Below are 22,474 nucleotides of genomic sequence, written 5' to 3' on the forward strand. Positions count from 1 at the left end.
TAACAGACATTTTCAGCGCAGGAAAGATAATCCACAGTCTGAATGCAACTGGGGTAGGGATCTGCCACTCTGTTCCCAGGGCCTAGCCGAGTCTAGAGCACGTTAATAGATACCCATAAATATTTCTGAAAAAAATACCCCGTGAATGAATCCTGATGGTGCATGGAAAGCATCATTTATTCTAAGACATGAATCAATGATTTAAGGGTTCAAAGCTTGAAGCCTCTGACATAGAAATGAAAATATCTTCCTTTTTCCCCACATGATCTCCCTCAAACCAATGTACCAAAACACAGTCCCCCACATGATTCAAGAACCTGCAGACAATGCAGAGGCAGGGAGGGAAGGAGGGGTTAAGTATTATCACCAAAAGACATCCCTTAGCTTCAAAATCACTTCAGTACCTTGGAGGAATTCCCCAACACATAAACCTACTTTCCTTCCCCAACAGTTCCACTTAGAATTGCTAATAGAAAGAGAGACCTCACCACGACTCTTGTGTATCCTTTTGTATGGAGACCAGAGGGGGAAAATTAATCCACGAAGTTGGCTTCCATGAATGAAACCACAATGGGTCTGCCGAAGGTCTGGATCAGCATCCAGAGGGGCCACAAGATTCCTGAGAAAAGTGTATAGGGCTGGGTATAAAGAGATCCTGATAAAAATGTTCTTCAGGGCATCTGTAGGCAGCTAGAGTTTGGATTTTAGCCCATGACAGAGATGAAGTAAAAGAGGCAGAACATAAAGGGCAGGCTCGATAGGTTCAAAACCAAATGGGAAATTTCTTGAGTGGAGTCTTTTGCCCTTCCTTTGTGCGGCCAGAACCCTTCCTCCTCTGCCAGCAGAACCACAACTTGCTTCTCTGTCTTCCCGACTGGACCATGTTCCCTAAAAGCAGGGACCACAGCGTCTTTCCTGCTCCTTGCCCAGTCTCAAAGAGGAATTATCGTCAGAAGGCAGATGCTGTCCATGAATTTCTTGGGCATTTGCTCATGTCTCGCAGATTTGGGTAGAATTCAAGGATAAACTTTTTGCCTTGTTGACGTCACAGGGACCTCAGGAAAATCCAGTGGAGACTCCTGTTCTGAAACCTAGGAGTGGTTCCTACTAGCTAGCTTGATGTGGGGGTGACTTGACTCTTGATATTCTCTCCCAGAGAGACAGGTGTGCACAAACATGCCATGAAATTCCATCATGAAGACAGAACTCTCTCAGTAGGCTGAAGATGAGTACTTTTCAGCTTCACAGACCTTACGCTGTGTCAGGCAATCATGGGAGCTACCTTGCCACTTGTCTCCTACTTCTGGGATTGGTGGTAGATATTCATTTGTTCAATACTTATTGTTTTCTGTACACAAGGATGTAAACTCTAGGGACACAAAGATCGAAGACAGGGCAGCACAGAGACGGTAGACAGCTGCAATAAAGTGAGAACAGCAGAAGTGGGCAAGTAAATGAGAGCGAAAGCTCAGCAGTGTTATCGGGAAGGGAAGGTTTGTCCAGACTTGTCCTGACTCTTACAGCGAAAGTGGGAATTGGCCAGATTGAGAAAGGAGGGTCAGAAGTTCTTGGAAAAAGGGAAGACTATGGCAAAGGTCGAGAGGTGTTCAAACAGGAGTGGCTCCAAGCTCGGCTGACAGAAGAGCTTTATTTAATGGACTCCTCCCAAGACGTCCATGAGTTCCACCCAAACCACATAAATAAACATATAACCTAAGAAAAAGCTACGTAGAAGACATTTCAAATCAATGGACTCTCCAATGGGAATTGGTACCCCCAATTCCATTCTGATCCTTGGCCCTAAATAGAAGTTCTGGAGGAGCCACTCTGGGAACGATTCTTGCATGTTGGGAGATTGGTATGGAAGGAGATGGAGTGGTAAAGTCTTTGCCATACCTAGTGTCCCCATCCCTGCTAGGCTTGATTTCTCCAATGTTTCTTCCTTTCCTGGCTGGAGCTGTTGGCTTAGGAAGAGTTAACTTGTTATAGACAAGTTGCATGCCAAACAAGTTAGCAAATACCCATTCTAGGCTCTCCCTGGCCATGTCTACCATGAGAATTTGAGTTTGCTGATGTCAGGGATCATATCCACCTTATTCACCTCTGCTTCTCCAGTGCCAGCTAGCATGCCTGCATATAATAGATAGGCAATCATTATTTTTTGGATGAATGAATTCACAGAGGAATGAGCAACTGTGGATATTGGTGAGTAATAGTTTTAGTTTTATTTATGATCATTAGTGTTACCCATTGAAGATAAACTTGTTTAAAAAGTAGTCCAATTACTCCAAGAGTAATTGCCCATTAATATAGATGTATTCCAATTCTTAGAGAAATAAGCATAATTTTCAAAGCATAATGACATCTGACAATTAAGTGACTTCTTTGTGGACTCCCTTCTGACAAAAGAAAATTGAAAGTTCCATATGCAACAACAGTGACTCACCTTTCTATCTGAGGGCCGTTCCTCCTAGCTCAAGTATGACTTGAAAGATGGCTTGAAAGATGAAACCACCCCCATTCTAAATAAATATGACATTTGGACAACTCTTCAAGGATGAACATTTTATTGGAATATAGGAACTTGGCAGAGTAAATATGTGGTTACAAAGTGCTTTAAGTCTATTTGCTTTATATAGTGACCAGAAAAACCCATCCACAGTGCAGATTTTCATCCTTAAAGTTCCAGACTTCAGGAGGCAAGTCCCCAAACCCGCTTACTTATACTAAAGTATGAAGACACATATAGCCAACTTTTTTGCCTAGCGAACCTGATCGTTTTAGTCAGTGATGTCCTTCCCTTCCCCAGATTAAAACTGCTATGGAGCATATAGCACCTAGCACTTTTGATAAAGAGTGAAATTCACTCATCTGGCAGAACCGTGAAACCCTTGGAAATCACAGACTTCAGTCTGGAGGGTTACAAAACCAGACTCGAGAATCTTTGCAATAAAATGTAAAAGATCAGGCCCAGGGACCTGCATTTTTCACAGGCAGATTCTTTATAAAAGCTTTTGGACAGATTGGAATCTTACCCTTGTGGTGTCCAAAATACCTTTTTTTTTTTTTTTTTTTAAAGAGTTTTCTCTGCGGGATTCAAGGCACCACTATCTCCACTCTAAGCTGCAAAGGAAAAAAAAATGACGGATAATTTTTTTTCAAGGCAAATATTCTCTTTGTTAAAGGTCAATAGTAACATGACTCGTTTGAAGTCATGGAATTTTTCCCAAAAACCATGTCCTGAGGCTTTATGCATTTCTAATGGATTTGCCTAGAGGAGAGATTCCCCAGAGCAGCTGCTGGAGATCTGCATGCTGATCAATTAAATTATAATAACCTTGCTCTAATGTGGAAGCCACTGAAGCAACATATACAAGTCTATTAAAAATGAGACAAACTCATAGGAATGTGAAGTTACTCCATTCAGCATGTTAAAATGAATAAGAAATATTTTTAATGAACTTTATTTTCCTGTTTTATCTTTAGATGGCACAATCATCCCACTTAGTCCAGTGAACTTGTCTTTTGTGAAATATGTAGAGAAAAATTCTTTGTGTTCTCAAGTATGTCCTACCATGTAGTGCCCAGTGCCCTCTGGCCCACAGGATGGGTAAATGGAGAGCACTGACAGTCATCCACCCAATGCAGATCTGCTTTCTTTCAGGGTTGGAAAAATTTCTTAATTTTCTAAGGGGTCTGAGAAGCCCTGAGGTGAGCAAAGGAAGGAACCTGGGGAAGGAACCTGGGAAGCTCCAGCATGGGTTGGAGCAAGGTTGGGACCTCCTTGCTTGCTGACATTCTCCTGAAGGGCAGTCCTTGGTGGGCTGCGCACTCCTCCTTTGGCTTCCAGACTTACTAGGCAACGCATCTGACCATCTGGCTGTCTGCCTCTTGGACTTTGGACTTGACCTAAGGGAAGGCTCCCCAAGGGCAGAAAGCCCAATTAAAAATGTCTCCCTGCCTGACAGCAAGCCCCAAATAGCCCCAGCACAGTAGCGTAGGGGGGTAAACAGGTCTCACATGTCTTGAGCAGCTTGACACCAGCTGGTTCTTGTGCAAGGCACTAGGGACATGAAAATGACTTGAGAAGGCAGGGAGCCATTAGTCAAGGCTGTGTATCTCTAGCAGGAAGCACACATGATTAATAAACCCCAGTTTCTGTCCTTGAAGAGAGAAACTCCAGAAGAGATGGGAAGTAGAAACAATTTCAGTATTTGGAGCTCAGTACAAGGGTAAGAGTGAGCACTGCAGGGACCGGGGAGGAGGGGTCTCTACCTTCTTTCTCTCTAAGGAGACCCTTCATAGATGTCATTCAATGTGAGTCTATAATGATACTGATTATTATTCATTCTTTATCACCTAGAAATTCCTTTTTTTTTTTTTTTTAAAGATTTTATTTATTTATTTATCAGAGAGAGAGGAGCGAGAGTGACCACAAGCAGACAGAGTGGCAGGCAGAGGCAGAAAGGGAGAAGCAGGCTCCCGGCTGAGCAAGGAGCCCGATGCGGGACTCGATCCCAGGACGCTGGGATCATGACCTGAGCCGGAGGCAGCCGCTTAATCAGCTGAGCCACCCAGGCGTCCCTAGAAATTCCTTTTTTAAAAAAAGATTTATTTGTTTATTTATTTGACCGAGAGAGATCACAAGTAGGCAGGGAGGCAGGCAGAGAGAGAGGGGGAAGCAGGCTCCCCGCCAAGCAGAGATCCTAATTCGGGGCTCGATCCCAGGACCCTGAGATTGTGATCTAAGCCAAAGGCAGAGGATTAACCCACTGAGCCACCCAGGTGCCCCTCTCACCTAGAAATTCTTCATGGGGAGTTGGACAGAGGGAGATTTTAATTCCTGCTGGAAGAATTAAACTGTGGGAAAAATTCTCTAAACAGTTGATATAAACTTGCTGAGGATGACCAAACAAGCTTTTAGGACAGTATGTTGGGATCTGATAATAAAATTTGTGGGAGGAAATGTCAAGAGGTACCACTGGGGACTAAACTTCTAGGAAATGATACAGTATTTTTTGGAAGGATAACAGAGCACAGCTTTTTAATCTTCTGCAAGTAAGTTCTCTAACATTAACATTTCTAGGTCACTATCCATTGAGGAGATGTATTTGTGTCTATTTCCATGGAAATGTAAATTCCAGGAGAGAGGAACAGAGTCTTTTTCACTACAGTATCTGTAGCACCTGGAACATGATAGGGGCTCAGTTAACTTACTGAATGACCAAACAAATGATTTCCACTTTTGGTGACATCTTTAAAACTTGACTGGAACTTGACAATGTACATCTGGGCTTTCCATTTTTTTCTTTCCTCCTTCCTTCCTTTCTTTCTTTCCCATTTATTCACTTTGTTCCCCTTCTGGGAATGAATCAGGACCATTTCAACGGATAGACAAACTTGTCATGGTTTGAAAACTGGCATATTTTTTTTCCTTTAAATTCCTGTAGGTCGTTTAATTTAGGCCAGACAAACCACTTTATCTTTTCTTCTCCTCCTCCTTCTCCTCCTTCGTTGGTGTTGCTGTTGTCACTATGCCCAGCACAGCCCGTGGCATACAGCAGGTACTCGAATAATGCTTGTTTAACCTGTAGTCTTTTACACTCAACCATTAGCTAAGGCCCGTCTGCCCAGTGGAAGGCTAGTCTGGAATGCTTTCGAGCTTAAACACGCCAAGAAAATTTCCTTGCCACATCTGAATTTCCCCAAAAGGTGATTAATTAATAAGAATCAACGTGATTAATTAACAAGAAATTGATAGCAGAATTAGTAACAGGCTCAGACAGCCCCACAGACCGCAACCTTCCTCCATTGCTGCTCTGCCTGCCCAGGGCTGTCTCGGGCATCATCTCTCGGGCACTGCCCTTCTTTTCCAGCGACCCCTGTCCGCAGTCTGGCTGTGGATGGACGCTGAGCCCTTCAGAGCCAGCGAGGTTGCTAGTGGTTGGTGAAGCCGGATTTCCAATATACCTTTGCATTCCTACCCAAAATTAAAAAGCCTCGAAGTACATTAGAGGAAAACATGCAGTGTACTGGAAACTGTGCACCTACTGTTTTCTTCGTCTTTACTGGAACGCCACTGCCTCCCTCCAACATCCTCAGCTGCCTCTCACCCTGAACACGTCCCACCAAAATGCTAAAGCTGTAAATCACGGTAGAGCAGTTCAGTTCATAAAGGTCTGCCTCAGTGTGCATGGCCCGTGTGCACTTCCTCTGGTTTCATTACACACGTTAAGGAAGTACTTAAAATTTTTTTTTTTTTGGTAACAGCTTGTGTGCAACCCCTAAGCATACCCACACCTATTAACCTTTGGCTGAATTTGTGCAAAGAAATACTTTTGCCAAATTGTCCCTTTCACTCTTCGGAGGGCTGCCCTAGGTTACTCTCCCCCGCCTCTTGGGAACCGAGCAGATCGAAGTTTGGTGCACTCTCCACTACCCACTGGCACTCGTGGACACCAGCAGGCTTAACCCTCTCTGTACCCGCACCGGCAGCGGTAGCCTGGGCCAGGCTGCTGGTCCCTCCCAGGGCTTCTTCCGCTGAACCCTGGCTCTCGTCGAGGCAGGTGGGGTGAGCGCTGGAGATGCAGCCTTCTTGGGGCCTGGCCTCACCCTCCACCATGGCCTCGACCCCTTCTCCTTCCTGGGCATCCAGTCTGGAAGCCCCTGCTGTGAGCTCCCTCTCAGTGAGCTCCCCGGCCTCTGCTTGCTGCTCTGGGGGGCCTGCGCTGCTGGCACCCTCGGTGAGCCCTTCACAGGCCAGCTGAGCCCCCAGCAACCCCCCCAGCTCCACCCTGCCAGCCTCCGCCTCCTCCGGAGAGGGAGAACGGGCCTCCCTGCCACTGATTTCGCTCCCTTCACAGCTGTCTTGACTGGAGGCAACTGCTTGATCGGCCTCTGTGTCGATCTGGGTTGTTTCCTCTAATTTTTCCATTTCTGGGGGAGCACGGGTCTCTTCACGGGAAGCATTCTCCATCTCGAGGGTGGCCGATTCCACTGGCACTTCAATGGTCACCGTCAACAAATTTCGGAGCTCCTTTAAGGAGCCCAAGACAGAGCTGGCTTCTGGCTTTTCGTGGGTGGGTTCTCCATCCTTAGGAGGCCCTCCAAACTCCAGCTCTGACGAGGGTGTGCCCAGGGCTCCTGCCGTGTCCTCTGTAGTCACAAGAGCCACAACAGGGTCATCTGTGCTTGGAGTCCCCTGTCTGGTGCCATCTGGGGGAGGGGTGGGGACAGGGAAAGACAGGCTTTCTCCTTTGGCCAATGGACTAGGGACCCCAGGCTGCTTCTTCTCCCCTGACTCTTGGAACACTTCATTACTCAGTGTCTCGCTCTGTGAAACTCCTGGCAGAATGGCCGAGGCTCTCCGGGCAGGGCTGGCCTGGTTTGACCCTGAGGGGGTTTTTAGATCAGTTAAGCTAGACACACTTTCACTGGGCAAGGCCATGTTGTCTTCAAATAAGTTGTGCTTCTTCAGGAGAGCAGCTTCCTTTATCACTGGGAGAGACCAGAAAACAACATGACATTGACCCTCTGCCCCGGCTACCCTGCACTTTCCAATGTTATCCCAAAGCCAAACTCCCTTCACAGCGTTTTCTGACTACCCACATTTCTCAATGTCAAATTACAGCTTATACCCACCCCCCACCCCCACCTTCCTGGTCTCCTTCCTTCATGACCAAAGCCCACAAACTCGTTTTCTACTCTGGACCTCTGCCGTGTTTTCATTCATTCACTCCTTCCCTCATTTATGGGTGCAAATTGGGCAACCGCTATGGGACAAGCTCTGAGAATCCAAAGATGAGTAAAATAGGGTATTTGCTTTGAAGGAGCTCGCCACCTAGAATAGTATTGTCTGTATCAACCACAGACGCCCCGCTGCAGGGGCAGGCCTACATTTCCCTGCTGCTTCTCGTAGCCCCGTCTTGAATGTGGGCTGGGTACCCAGTACCAAGCATGCAGAGAGAGCCTTCTTGACCTGTAGTGTCTAGAACGAAGACTTACATGCTTCTAGCTCAGTCTCAGAGAACTTGAGAGGACTCAAGACAACAATGATGGTACAGCCGACATTTTTGACCACAGGCCTCCAGAAGAGCTGTATAGGCTGTGCGGTGCCCAAGGGTATCATATCCCAGGGGGCGCCCCCTCACGTCAGAGAGAGCATAGATTTGTGTATTCGGCAGAAATTTCCGGGAACAAGCAGTAGAGCATCCTACTCTGATAAAATTGGTATATCACAGCAATGTTTTTGGACGGACGACAGTCAGGTGTCTGGAGAAGGGAGCCTTTTCCTAACTGGCGGAAAGGTGCCCTGATGGAATGGCAGTGGGCTTGAGGGAGCCCTTCCTGTCAGACGCTGGGCTGACGTCTTCACATTTCTCATCTCGTTGGATGAGCTACTGGGCCTCATGCTGTGCCTGTTTTCTTTGTGGTGGGTTTTTGGTGATCCTAACACCTTCGCCATGGAGACCAGACACGTTTTAGGCCTACGGTTTTGGGGAACATCCCTGTCCAGCATATTTCTACCAAAGTTGTCCTGTCCGCGGTCCTATCACAAGCAAGACCTGACTCCACAGGACAGGGGGTGCGGAGTCCCAACAAGGTTCACAGAGAACTGTGTGGGCGCCCTGTGTCTGCTTCTGTCCAGCTGACAGGACGTGAGGAATGTGCTGAGGAGGCAGCTGGCAACCCGTGCTCCTGGAGTCACCTCCTCCTGCCCCAGGGAGGGGTTGGGAGTCTATGGCTAAAAGCACCTGTTTTCCTTTGTTCGGTCTGGAGCAGCTGGAGGAAGACAGCTGCTCACGAGACAGTCCGGCCTTAAACTCCGCAAACGTCTGTTTTCTGTGAAAAATGAAGCTTAAAATTTCCGTCTCCCAGAGTTCTTATTTGTAATTCAAAGGAATAATACTGAATGAGCTAACACAGCGTGTGTCCGACCATGACTCTCAGTCAAGGCTGGTGTCCCCCTCTTTTTCGTCTCCTTCCTTCTGTCTTCCCAAGAAACCAGTAGCGGTTTCTTATTCCCCTTTCACACCTGTTGAGAAACCTAGCAGGCCTCCCTGGGTCCCCTTGAAGGGGTCCTCCCCTGTATTTGCCGTTCCCTCCAGGACCAAGGAAGTCTTCCTCACCTTTCAGAGTTTCATCAAGGAGGCTCTGATGTAAAATCTCCTCATAGACATTTTCCACATGAATCATATTGGTGTGATCTGCAAAAATGAACTGCTCGTATTTCTGGAGCTCCTGGAGGGCGAGAGAGAGGAAGACAGAGGGCAAGGCATGGGACACCAGTTTGTAGAGGAGGTTCGGGGAGCACGAGTCACCCTCAAGATCCCTTCCTTGGAGTGTGGGGCACTCAGGCACTGGTCATCCCCTTCGCTCTCCCAGCCACCAAGGCACGATGCCCCGTACTGTGCACACGCTCTGTGTACTTCGGGGGTGTAGACGATCCAGATTTTAATCATCTCAAGGCCCTGTCTCCGAGCCCGTGGGTCTCAAGGCCTCCTTTTTTTCCGTCACAATCCAAACATCTCCTTCTTCCTTTTTTCCCCTTTAAACTCCAATAGTACTCTACCAAGGTATAAGTCACACACAGTAAAATGTACACATTTTACAAGTACATCTCAGTGGTTTTAGGTGTAAAACTATACCCATGGAACCACAACCCAGAAGATCAAGATAGAGATTATTTCCAGCACCCTGTGCCTTTTTCCAGTCTACACCCCCAACAAGAGATAAGCACCACTCTGATATCTGCCACAAAAGGTTTGTTTTTCTTTCTTTCTTTCTTTCTTTCTTTTTTTTTTTGATTGAGAAAGAACACGTGTGCTAGTGGGAGGGGTGGAGGGGGAGGGAGAGAATCTGAAGCAGGCTCCATGCCCAGCACTGGGCTGGACACAGGGCTCCATCTCCCAACCCTGAGATCACGACCGGAGCCAAAGACAGACAGTTAACTGACTGAGCCACCCTGGTGTCCCTAGTTTTTCTAATTTTTTGAAGTTTATGTAAATTGAATCACATATTCTTGTGTGTTTGGTTTGGAGATTCATCCATGTTGCCACGTGTATCAGCAACTCATTCCCTTTTGTTGATAGAAGGCATTCATTATATGGGTAAACTACAATTGTGCAGCTATCTTCCTATTGATGGTGTTCAAATTTGTTCATTTTTGAGATGTTACGAATATAATTGCTTTAAACATTCCTGCACATGATTTTTTTGGATTTAAGGACTTTTTTTTTTTTTAATCTTTGTTGTATACCTAGAAGTGAAATTGCTGGGTTCTGGACTAGATGTCTGTTTAACTGTATTAGAAGGGGACCCTTTCCGGGTATGGAGACTCCCATCAAGAACTCTTCAGGAACATTCTCCTCTTTCCTGCCAGCTGGCCCTGACAGTCACTTGTTCCCTCCAAGGCAACCCAGGCTGGGTGCCCTATGCTTTAACCCCCTCCTGCTCTCCAAGGGTTTCCAGATGGCTTGGGGTCAAGGAAGGGATCAGACTGTACCAAATCACATTCCAGTGTAGTATGAGGACAGAGAAGGGATCAAGATGTACCAAATCACATGCCCGTGATTAACTCAAAAATCCTTAGAGCTAACGGTACTCAAAGGGTCCCAGCGACCAGGGCCTTAGCAGAGGGCTTTGAGGCCTTTTGGCTGAAGGGACAGGAGATCAGAAGTCACCAAATGTAGACAACTCAGTGCTAGGACTTGGGGGCCCCAGCCCAGATCGCAACAGGCCATAATGGGTCCCTTTAGATCTATTCTAGAGCAAAGCCAAAGGATCGAAAAGACATGAGCTTCCCATTGGCTACGGCTGTGCTCATCCCCCCGCCCCGCCCGCTGCTGTAGGCTACAAACTCCTGCCGGCAGGGACGCTGGCCTGGATCTTATCTGATACACAGTCAATACATGCTTGCCAAGTAGACCTTTAAAATTTCAAACAGTTAGGGGTGCCTGGGTGACGTAGTCGGTTAAGCTTCCAACTCTTGGTTTCGGCTCAGGTCCTGATCTCAGGGTCGTGAGCTTGATTCCCGAGTCCGGCTCCCACTCAGCTCGGAGTCCACTTGAGATTTTCTCTCTCTCTCTGCCTCTCCCCTCTGCTTACAACTTGCTCTCTCTCTCTCTCTCTCCAAAATAAATAAATAAATCTTAAAAAATTTTTTTCAACAGCTAAGTAAGTGTGTGGAAAGGAACAATTTTCTAGGGATGTTTATACTGTTGTGACATGTCCAGCTTTTATAACATAGGTCCTCTATATTGACTGATTGAACCCTGACATATGTTTAATTCCTTGGAGCAATTTAATTGGAATCCCTAACGGCGGGTCTTGGGGAATCTGAATTTTTTTTTTCTTTTCTTTTGTTTTACAGCTCCCCAGGCAATTTCAGCATACACACTGGACTGAGTACCGCAGATCTAGGAAGCTGTGATTAAAGAACCAAGGAAAACATTTGTTAGTAAAATAAAGAATCCTTCAGTGGAGCAGATAGTCCCCTAGTTACCCATTCTGTAAATCCAGATTTTCAGAAATCTCTTGGCACTGAAATCATATCCTTCATTACTGAAAACTTGGGGTCTCAGTTTCTTTGGAAACCAATCTCTCTTGATTAAAAAAATCACAAGAGCACATTACAGATTGGGTACAACTTTGTTGATGCTTGGAAAAAGGGAACAGACAAGAAAAGGGGACTTTCTTTGCCTTTTTCCTCTTCTGGGAGAAGGTGGCTCTGAGGCCTTTGGGATTGAAAAACACCCTAAGGAGAATGTCCGTGAGCAGACACATCCAGAGGCTGACTAAGTCATCCTTTGGATGGCTAAACTTTTCCTTCCACACATGGCCAAAGGACCACCATATAGACAGATTCTTTATTCCTGTGGTTTGATCAAACTCCCAGAAATAAATGCCAGGTACTAGATATGCCAAAACTCTAAAGAAAAAAGCATTTTTAGAATATAAAAATAACCAAAGAAATTTCTGCTGTAAAAGAACTTATGCAAAGGATTTTAATGTTCCAATTCTTGGAGACCCTCTACACTGCCCAAAAGTCCTTTTTAATTCTAATAAGCTCTTTATGATTTGCTCCAAGAGGAATAAGGCATTAAAAATATCCAGGCTCATAGATCATTTCTGAAATATAGAAATAATAATAGTAGTAGTATATACCATCTGCTGAGTGCACACCATGTTATCAGCGAGTGTGAGCTCAGTTCTAACTCTGGTGGTTACCAGCTCCGTGACTTTGGGCCCCCTTACTTAATCCTTAAGTTTCCCCATTTGTACAATGAGGATATAAATAGTACTTCCGTGTAGAGTTGTCATGAGATTATTGAAATAATCCACACAAAGTGTTTAACATGGTGTCTGACACGTGGTCAGCACTCATCAAATATGAATAATTTACTCTCCTCAATCTTATAGCTACTGAGAAATACATCATTTTCATTTTCAAGAAGATGGAATCTGGCTGAAGAAAGAGGAAAAGTGACTCGTCCAAGGCCCCAGAGTCAATACATGCAGGAGCCAGGACTTGAACCCAGGTCTTGAAAATGCCTCCACAGGTGGCTCACCCCTGGTTCCGCTCTGCAGACCGAGTCACACTTTCATAATCACAGCTGTCACTGGTAGCAGCTTTAAATGGTTTTCATTTCATCGGCTTCACCAAACAAACGTTAAAAGAAAACATATTCCTCTATAGTTGTGTTACTTAAGGTCTTTTCCTGGATGGAGTGGTCGAGTTTAAGAGGACACATGGCAACCAATAGTCATACTATGATGAGGAGCACCTGGTGTCCTCAGGGGCTCTATGACAACCTTTCGTTTGGCTCAAAGTCAGATCATTACCTTTGAGAGTCTGTCTAGTCCAGGGGTTGGCCAATACAGCAGCTGTTTGCTTTTATAAATAAAGTTTTATTGGAACACAGAAGCACCCATTGTTAACGTACTGCCTGTGTCTGCTCTTGCGCTTAGCAGAGCTGAGTAGTCACAGCAGAACCACGAAGCCTCAAATCTTTACTATCTGACCATGTGCAGAAAAAATTTGCCGACCCCACCCTGGTCTAGTCTACTGTTTGCAAGCACATCCTAGCAAAAGACCTTGCTCGGACTTCACAGCAAAAAAAGCAGGCTCTTTGGAGTAATCCATCCTCTTACTGGTTTGCACGTGGATGCCAGTGCCTTCTGCACGGTGGGAAGTGTGATTTGAACCAGTGCCTCTTGAAATATCCTCTTCCGGATGGTGCTGCTGTCATAATCATATTGCTGTCAATACAGAGACGGAAACATATGCTGAATAGCAACATTGCAATCTGTTAACTTTTGCTTAAACAAAAACTCAGTCACTCACTGGTCTCCCTTTTCCCCCTATTTCTGAGGCCCCTACGTTGTTTCCAAGGTCTCAAAGATCTTATTATGCAATTCTCTCCTACTTTGGGTGGAGGGTATGACTATTAAAGACCCATCTTACCCTCCTTTTTATAGATAGGGAAACTGAGGCAAGATCAAAACAGTAACTTCTGCATTATAAAAGTTGGGGACAGGGCGCCTGGGTGGCTCAGTGGGTTAAGCTGCTGCCTTCGGCTCGGGTCATGATCTCAGGGTCCTGGGATCGAGTCCCGCATCGGGCTCTCTGCTCAGCGGGGAGCCTGCTTCCCTCTCTCTCTCTCTGCCTGCATCTCCGTCTACTTGTGATTTCTCTCTGTCAAATAAATAAATAAAATCTTTAAAAAAAAAAAAAAAGTTGGGGACAGAAATGGCGGGTGAGTTTGTATGTCATCACCCCTGTCCTGGGTGGGTCCGTAGGAGCCAAGGTCATCTACTTCTTTCACTTTACATCCAAAAAGCAGGATGAGTGGGTTGTAATGATTTCTACAAGGAAAGGGAGGATCTGGCTCATAGCTACTTTAACATTGTGGCATGTTAACTGAGGAAGTTTAGCATGAAACAGTCAAACCTAGAAACCAGAGTTTGGTTTTAGATGACGCTTTAAAAGGGTCACAGATACAATGGAACACAGTCATAGGCATGTGAGCAGAATGGTCAGGCCAAATATGGAATAGTTAATGAGACAAAGGCATTTAGACTGGAGTTAACTTGGGACAAAAATTATAGCTCTTTTCAAACAGCCAAAGGCACTACGTGGAGAGGGACATGAACAGAGAGACTAGAACTAGAATCACCAGTGGTGACAGCTTTGGGTTCACATTAGGAAGCATGTTCTTGCAACTCAAAGTGTCCAGAGAAGAAATGGACTATCCAGGGACATATGGACTATCCAGTGACAATGGGTCACTTCCTGACCCTGGAAGTGAAATTGACATTGATACTATCTTTTCTTTCCAATTGCAAGTTCATTATTACTTGTGTTCCCATAATAAATATTACTTTTCTTATTTTTTTAAAAAAGCTTTCATTTATTTATTTTTCAGAGAAAGAGAGCCAGAGAGAGCACAAGCAGGGAGAGCAGTAGGCAGAGGAAGAAGCAGGCTTCCTGTGAGCAAGGAACCTGATGTAGGATTCGAATCCAGGACCCTGGGATCATGACCTGAGCAGAAGGAAAACGCTTAACCAACTGAGGCATCCCATAAATATTGCTTTTAATTTCAATGATTTGGTTGTCATTGTTTCCTACTACCTATGAGGTATTAGGATTAGGTCTAAAATTCAGGGATCACCTCCTAGGCTCTGTGCGATCTTCTACTCCAAGATACTGTTTAGGGGGATAGGTAGTTAAGAAATTAGTGGACTGAATTTAAGAACTGCTTTAGCTCTAGGCTCACCACTGAGTAGCCTGTTGAGCTTAAGTAAGTCACACTAGTTCTCAGTGAGTCAGTTTCCTCATCTTTTAATGGAGATATATTCTGATCATTTCATAAGTCCTTGTGAGGATCAAACAAAACAGGATAGGTTAAAAACAAAAAAGCTTGAAAACTAGATCATGTATGTGCAAACTGCTATTATTAAAACCATTTTGATATATATACTTAAGCAGTAAGCACGTCAAAAACAATTTCAGGGATGCCTGGGTAGCTCAGTCATTTAGGCATCTGCCTTCAGCTCGGGTCATGGTCTCAGGGTCCTGGGATCAAGCCCCGCATCGGTCTCCCGGCTCAGCGGGAAGCCTGCTTCTTCCTCTCCCACTCCCTCTGCTTGTGTTCTCTCTCTCATTGTCTCTGTCAGATAAATAAATAAAATCTTTAAAACAAACAAACAAAAATTTCATAAGGCAGGTCTCTCTCTCTCTCTCTCTCTGGAGTATTTCCATTGCCAGGAGATTTTGATTTTTCTAAAAAATGTTGGCTAATTTATATGGGTTTTACTATATTGTAAACTCTTTGAAGAAGGAAGCTGTGCCTTGCCTATTTTTACATTTTCTGTAATACCTATCACATCGCTTTGCTTAGAGTGGACAGCTAATAAATATCAAGTTCAATCATTCTATCAAGAACAGGTCCCTTGAAGCGATGGCCAAGAATCCCGGGGACCTGTGGTCCCTACGGCTGCCACTAGATGGCAGAGCAGGCACGAAAGTCCTGCTGGGGGCCCCAAACAGGGAGAGTGAAAGCCAGAATTCGGCATCTTCCACTGAACAAAAGAAGCAGGGGGTCACACTTGTTTCACGCTTTCCACAAATGAGACGCCGGTTTTACCTTTAAGACTCGGAGCTTAACCTTCTCGATGGCGACTGCAGTTTTGGCGGCCTCTCCCTGGAGGTGTGGGGAAAGCAGCTGCTGGAAGGTGAACACCGCGTTCTCCATCAGCTGGAAGCCGAAAGCGACACAGAACAGCGCCTGGTCAGAGGCTGGGGTCTCCATCCGGAGCAGGGAGGGAATGACCATCACAGACCCCCTCCCCAGGCACTAATCTGGGGCCACCCAGGGCAGCAGGTCCTCAGCCCCCTACCTAGTTATGATATAAATGGGCCACAGTGGGACCAGTAAGAGTCTGGGAACCACACACTCGCACACACACCTATGCACGTATGCATACACGTATTTTTTCCCCTCCTCTCTTCTTCTTATGCTCTGAGCTGCAAAACCCATGGAGGCCACGGGATTGAGAATACCGCCCTCTCTGGCAGTCAGCCCCTTCCCCTAGTTTGTAAGTCATCTCCCCTGTCCTGGGTGGGTTCTGTAGGCTTGACCAAGGGAGGTGGGGGGCTTCTCCAGTTACTCCTTGGTGGCTTTAATCCTGCACTTCCGCTTTTTGGTGGGGGGGGGGGGGGGGATGCAAACCAGTCCAGCACAGCTCTCTGCACTCCGCCTACCCCCTCACTTCTCTTCCTCGCTCTGCCACGCTGGAAGGGAGGCCAGGCTGGAAGGGAGGCCGGGGTGGGGTTTGGTGGACACGTCGGCTGATGTGCCCCGGGGGTAGGAAACAGAAACGATTCTGATTTCATTCTCTGTACTCATACCTGATTCAGTTTCACCAGGGTTCATATGACCAAAGGGACTTCTGTTAAACCATTGCCCGATTTTGCTCCCCCAGTCCATCTTTAATCCTTCACAACTCGCAGGTTAGGTAATAAGGTGTCTCACTTAATCTGCCCTATAACTTTTAAGGAACAAGTGTTCCTTTCTTCCCAAAGCCTCTGATCCCAAAGCCTGAACACACAGCTTTGTCCGGCACTCTCAACACTGTAGCGACCTTATCTGAGCATCTGTCCCTGAGGAGGGGGGTGTCTGGCACAGGACCCAGGTCCCTGAGTGATCTCCCCCCAGGACACCCCTGAAATAGAATTGAGCTCTTCTGGCTTCAGTGGTCACACCCTTCTTCATTTAGAAAGCACTATAACACGGAAAGAATTTGTGCTTCTTTATGGAGAAAAAGTTCCTTGTGGCGGGAGAAAAGGAAAACCGCCCAAGTAGACCCAAGAGATCCAAATAGGAAGCTGTGATCGATTGACTGATTTATTCTTAACCGGGTTAGGGAATTAACGTAAGCCGGTAGTTCTCCATTCTGGCTGCGTATTAGAAGCAGTGGGAATGCGGATAGGGGGAAGTTCCTGGGAGTGGGGCCGAGACATCAGCATTTCTTAAAAGCTCCCCAGACAATTCTTATGTGCAGCTGAGGTTAAAAGTGCTGGTTTGACAAATCAAGTAATTATCAATTACTGCTACTGGATTCCCTGAGATATTTTTTTTTCTTTCTGATGTTCATCAACATGGAAGAAAGATGAAGCCAGATGGAAGGACCAAGGATATACTCAACTCAACATGATGACGACAGAAATGGACCCCATTGGCCAGAGCCACACCAGCACCCCAGTCTCGCCGGCCAGCCCTTGTTTCTCTGCTGCCTCCGTCCTCACCCCCAGCAGAGGCCCTGGCCGCTCCCACCTCCTGCATGTCGTTCTGTGTCCTCTGGACCACCAGGTCCACGTGGGGGAATCGGAAGCGGCTCTTGAGATCCTGCAAACGCTCCTGGAGCAGGTTGACTTTACTGTAACAAGGTTCCATCTTCATGGAATCCAGTGGAAGATTCATGAGCCGGTCTAGGTGCTACGTTTGGGGAAAGGGAAACATTAAAAACCTTCAAACTCAGGAACAAGATTACATGCATATTCTGTATTACATAAATACTAAATGATTGAACGTATGTTGGTAGAGTGAATCACTTCTCAGGCCACTAGATTTATGACATTTCAATTGTCTTATTTGCCTCCTTCAGGGGTTCCTAGGGCAGGTCTATTGCTAGGGCAGAGACTGAGAAGAACCCACTGGATGACGGGAGGACCCAGGTAAGCATTTGGGGGCTCCAACCTTAGCTCCTGATGGACTCTGGGCTCTGATTTGCAGACTTCGAGAACTAGGTAGGCAGGTTTTTTGGCACCTGGAATTTCTGCTGGGCTCTGGGGACCTCCAAAGCCTACATTAACAAGGTCAGGGTGCCCCTGGACCCTAAGACTCAGGAATGAAGCCAGAATCTTCATAGTTCTCTGAGGCTCTGTCAGGGTTCATGGTGACTTCCTCTGCTGTAGGTTCTCTATGGTGGGTGGTAGGAAAAGGCCTGGCCTGGGAGAGGCCTCCAGTTAAAAAACTGGGATCTTTGCTCCTCTGGTTTACACAAGCGATGAAACCATAGGGCTTCCAGCAAGAAGGCAGCAACGGACCTCCTCCGCTAAAGATGTCAGCTTTCACCAACCTACTCTCACATCATGGGTGTCCTTGCCAACAGAATGCTTTCTATTTTCCAAGCTGATTTTCAAATAATTTAAAAACCTGAATCTGGGGACACCTGGGTGGCTCGGTGGGTTAAAGCCTCTGCCTTTGGCTCAGGTCATGATCCTGGGGTCCTGGGATCAAGCCCCACATCGGTCTCTCTGCTCCACGGGGAGCCTGCTTCCTCCTCTCTCTCTGCCTACTTGTGATCTCTGTCAAATAAATAAATAAAATATTTTTTAAAAAAGCCATCCTGAATCTGGATATCTAGAAGAAACAGGTGGGTGGGCAGAGAAAGAAGACAGGTAGGTGCTGAAAATGGATGCCCAGGGAGACCTGGGCAGTAACACAGGGTGACTGTGAATCACAGAGAACATACTGTCTGATTTTCAAGTCACAGAAAAGAGACAAGGCTTGAGTTCTAGGTGTCTCTAAGTAGGAATTCCTAAAGAGCCTGTTCCTACTGTGTTTGTAAAGAGAACATATCACTTTCCCTGAGAAGGGAGTTGTGGGGAGCCACACCAAGGTAGAATTAATGATCAAATGCACAAGATCAAACTTGCCCCTGCTCACACAACATGAAATGCATCAATTTTTAAGAAATAACAGTTAAGGGGCGCCTGGGTGGCTCAGTGGGTTAAGCCTCTGCCTTTGGCTCAGGTCATGATCCCAGGGTCCTGGGATTGAGCTCCACATGGGGCTTTCTGCTCAGCAGGGAACCTGCTTCCCTTCCTTTCTCTCTGCCTGCCTCTCTGCCTACTTGTGGTCTTTGTCTGTCAAATAAATAAATAAAATCTTAAAAAAAAAAAAGGAAATAACAATTAAGCAGACAAGAGAGGAAAAATGGGTTGCTGCTTTGCTCCTATCAGACAGTACAAAGTTTAAAGGAGTGGTAATGCCTACTGCTGATGGGCATTTGGGGAAGAAAGTCCTCTGTCATACATGGTGGATGGAAATGTAAAATTTAAATCCTTTTTTTTTTTTTTAATGCAAATGGAAACATCTGTTAACAGGAGAAATAGTCCCACCTTTCAACCTAGCAAACCTGTCTTGGGAAAATATCGCACAGGAATGAAAGCTTCAGAGTATACTCTATGTAGGAAGGTTATTTATTACAGTTTTCTCCATGATACCAGCAACATTTGGATAGTTGAATAAATCATGGTGCATTCAGACATGAAATATTATGTAGCCGTTACAAAGAATGATTTAAAGCTAAAGCAGCTAACTTGAGAGTTTCACAAGGTATTTTTTTGAATGAGAACACTGATAAAGAGTAGGATTTGTAATACGATCCCATTTTTTTTTTTAAAGCAAACAATCTGAAAAAATAATAAAAAAAAAAAACCAGCCAATAAATGTGTATGTTTTATAGCTAAATAAGCAGGGGGAAGGCTGGGTAGCTCAGTCATTAAGCGACTACCTTCAGCTCAAGTCATTATACCAGGGTCCTACAATCGAGCCCTGAGTGAGGCTCCCTGCTCAGTGGGAGCCTGCTTGCCCTCTCCCAGTCCCCCTGCTTGTGTTCCCTCTCTTGCTGTCTCTCTCTCTCTGTCAAATAAATAAACAAAATCTAGAGATGGCTGGGTAGCTCAGTCAGTTAAGCGGCTGCTTTCAGCTCAGGTCATGATCCCAGAGCCCCGGGATGGAGTCCCACATCAGGCTCCCCGCTCAGCTTGTACTCACTTGCTATTTCTCAATCTCTGACAAATAAATAAATAAATAAATAAGATCTTTAAAGAAAAAAAAAAACTTACACAAAAATAAAAATAAACAAAATCTTTAAAAAAAAGCAGGGGGAAAAGTACAGAATAGTATAGGCTAAGATTAACACTGGTTACTTGAAGGAAGGTGGGTGGTGGGGGAGGGAGAGAAGGTAAAAGCAAGTTTTTAAAAAGGGTCGCAGAGAAAAAGTTCAAAGTATTTATGAAATGTATCTTGTTTATGTTAGTCACATATTTATGCATGCATAAATAAATAAGAAAGGGAAAAAAAAAGAAGAGAGAGGTATCTGGTTTGATCCAGGGACTGACAGTGATGTGTCCAGTGCAAACCAAGCTGCCTCGTGATGTGAGTGTTTCCTGAACTTGAGGATGCCTCACCTCCTGGGGAGACCTGTGAAACAGAATGACGGGCCGGAGCCCCCCGAGCTTCTGACTCAGGAGATTGTTGGTGGGGGTCTGAGAATTTGCACTTTGAATAGCTGGGGAAGGACCCTACAGGTCCGGGGACCACACTTTGAGAAACATTGTTTTCATCACGAGTCTGTATTTTTGGAAACAAATCAACAAGCAAAATTTATATCGATGAGGATTATACTTCTATATTTGTATGAACAAGAAACAAGCATGTGAAAACATATTCTAAGTTAATTTGTATTTGTTAATTCAGGGGGTCTGGAGTGGAGGTAGCCTGGAAGTTGGGGTGGACATGGGTTGATGTGGGAAATAAAAGCAAGAGAAAAATTATTAAATTTCCTTACTCCCTACAGCCCATCGAAAGTCTTTGGAACATGCAGAATGACGTTATTCTAGGGGCTCCATGTTAATTCTTTGCTAAGGGCCAAAGCCGAGCTATGCCCAACGCCCAGGATCCTATGAGTCTACTTCAACACATAAATTTGCCTTTGGAAACTTCCTTTATCTCTGCCCCCCGGAGACACAAGTTGGCAAATCATCCCCCAAGCATGAGACCCACTGATACACATCTGAAGGGTCTCATGACTCAGATTTTTATAAGACGGTAATAAATGACCCTTTCCTGACAATAGCTCGCCCCTCAAGGTCCTGGAAACGTTGCTTCCAAAATTCCTCAGAGACTTATGCATCCCTAACGCCCTCCCAACGTGAAAGTATACAATGAGGCACTCCTCATGACCCTGTGCTGCCCACGGGTCTTGCCCCTGTGCTTTAATAAAACCACTTTTTGGCACCAAAGACATCCTCAAGGATTCTTTCTTGGCCATTGTCTTTGAACATTAACATCTTTCCACATCATGGGTGATCAATTTGCCCATATTCTCTGTGTGTGTGTGTGTGTGTGTGTGTGTGTGTATATATATATATAAAAATAGATATTACCTATATGTATAATATATATCATGTATATATCACAAAATATTACATATATTTGTAATATCTATTATATATAACATATATAATTATAATAATATATTACATATGTAATATATGTAATATGTTTCTCAAAGCTTTCCTCTATATTACATATGTAATATATTATATATAAATAAAATATGTAGTTTCACTTGCACCAGCATATTATTATTTTTGCAACTTGAAAACCATTAATAAAGGAAATCAGGTGAATGGATAGATGAATGTGGTGGCTGGCTGAATGGAAGAAATAGATGAATGGATAGAAGGCGGGGTGAGTAGAAGGGAAGAAGAAAGTCAAGAGTGCACAAATACAGAAATGGCCCAAGGAAAGGGCAGCCCCAGGCAGACCATTCATACTCAGTTCGTTGGCTCCATATCTTACCTCCTTAAGCTGGGCGCTGTCTTTGGTGGTCTGAAAGTTCTGGCTAAGTTCATCCACTTCCTTTTCAAAGAGTGAGCGCACCTCACTGAATCCTGAACTCACTGGCCCCATGAGCTCCTCCAGAATGGACGCCAAGAACGGTTGCACGTTCTCCGCACAGCTGCTTTCTGCAGGCTGGGCCACCATGGCTGAGATAGCAAATAGGCAGAAAACCATCACTTATTATGGGCAAAATTGGGTTCAAAGTCCCTGGAGCCAGACCAGGGGTGGGCAGTGCCCCAGAGAGCCATTTCACAGCCCAGGCAAACTCAAACGAGCAAGACAGACCAGCACAGAGAGTCCTGTGCCAGCACTCACCAGAATGGAAAACCATCTGATGTTTGCAGAATTGGAACAAACTATCCCTCCCCTCCCCAAGCTTTCCTCTACCCAGGGATGAAGTGCACTTTTCTGGCTGGTCCCTGTGATCATGCAATGCCTAACAGGAAACAGAAAATGCTGGCAATCCACCTCTTAACTCTCATCATTATCATTCTGTGTGCATAATTTGTCTTCTAAAAAACACGGTTTACTAAGTTTTTAAATTGAGGTATAACATTATATCAGTTTCAGCTGTACAACGTAATGATTCAATATTTGTACATAACAACTTATTAAGTTTTAATTAATTTCTCTAAGAGTTAATCAGCTCACTCATATAATTCAATTCCCCTTTCCCCTCCTCAAGAGACTTTTTAAAACCTTGAACACAGTTTTTTCTTGGGCGTACAGAAACAGATTCCATTGAAAACAAACACCACCCCCCTCCCACTCCCACC

General features: G+C 45.3%; 1 protein-coding gene across 1 annotated transcript in view; it reads right to left on the reverse strand.

Annotated features, from left to right (window-relative positions):
- Positions 1 to 159: 159 nt before the first annotated feature.
- NIBAN1 (niban apoptosis regulator 1) overlaps positions 160 to 22,474 on the reverse strand; it is a 162,609-nt gene continuing 140,294 nt past the window's right edge. The window contains exons 9-14 of the mRNA XM_059412774.1: positions 21,657 to 21,844; positions 17,337 to 17,498; positions 15,648 to 15,758; positions 13,153 to 13,260; positions 9,129 to 9,240; positions 160 to 7,497 (exon numbers count right to left, since the gene is read on the reverse strand). Coding sequence (XP_059268757.1) covers positions 6,356 to 7,497; positions 9,129 to 9,240; positions 13,153 to 13,260; positions 15,648 to 15,758; positions 17,337 to 17,498; positions 21,657 to 21,844 — 1,823 coding nt within the window. The 3' untranslated portion in view covers positions 160 to 6,355. The remainder of the gene's footprint in view (positions 7,498 to 9,128; positions 9,241 to 13,152; positions 13,261 to 15,647; positions 15,759 to 17,336; positions 17,499 to 21,656; positions 21,845 to 22,474) is intronic.

This window comes from Mustela nigripes, chromosome 10 (assembly GCF_022355385.1).
Source record: "Mustela nigripes isolate SB6536 chromosome 10, MUSNIG.SB6536, whole genome shotgun sequence".
In the NCBI taxonomy this organism is placed as follows: domain Eukaryota; kingdom Metazoa; phylum Chordata; class Mammalia; order Carnivora; family Mustelidae; genus Mustela; species Mustela nigripes.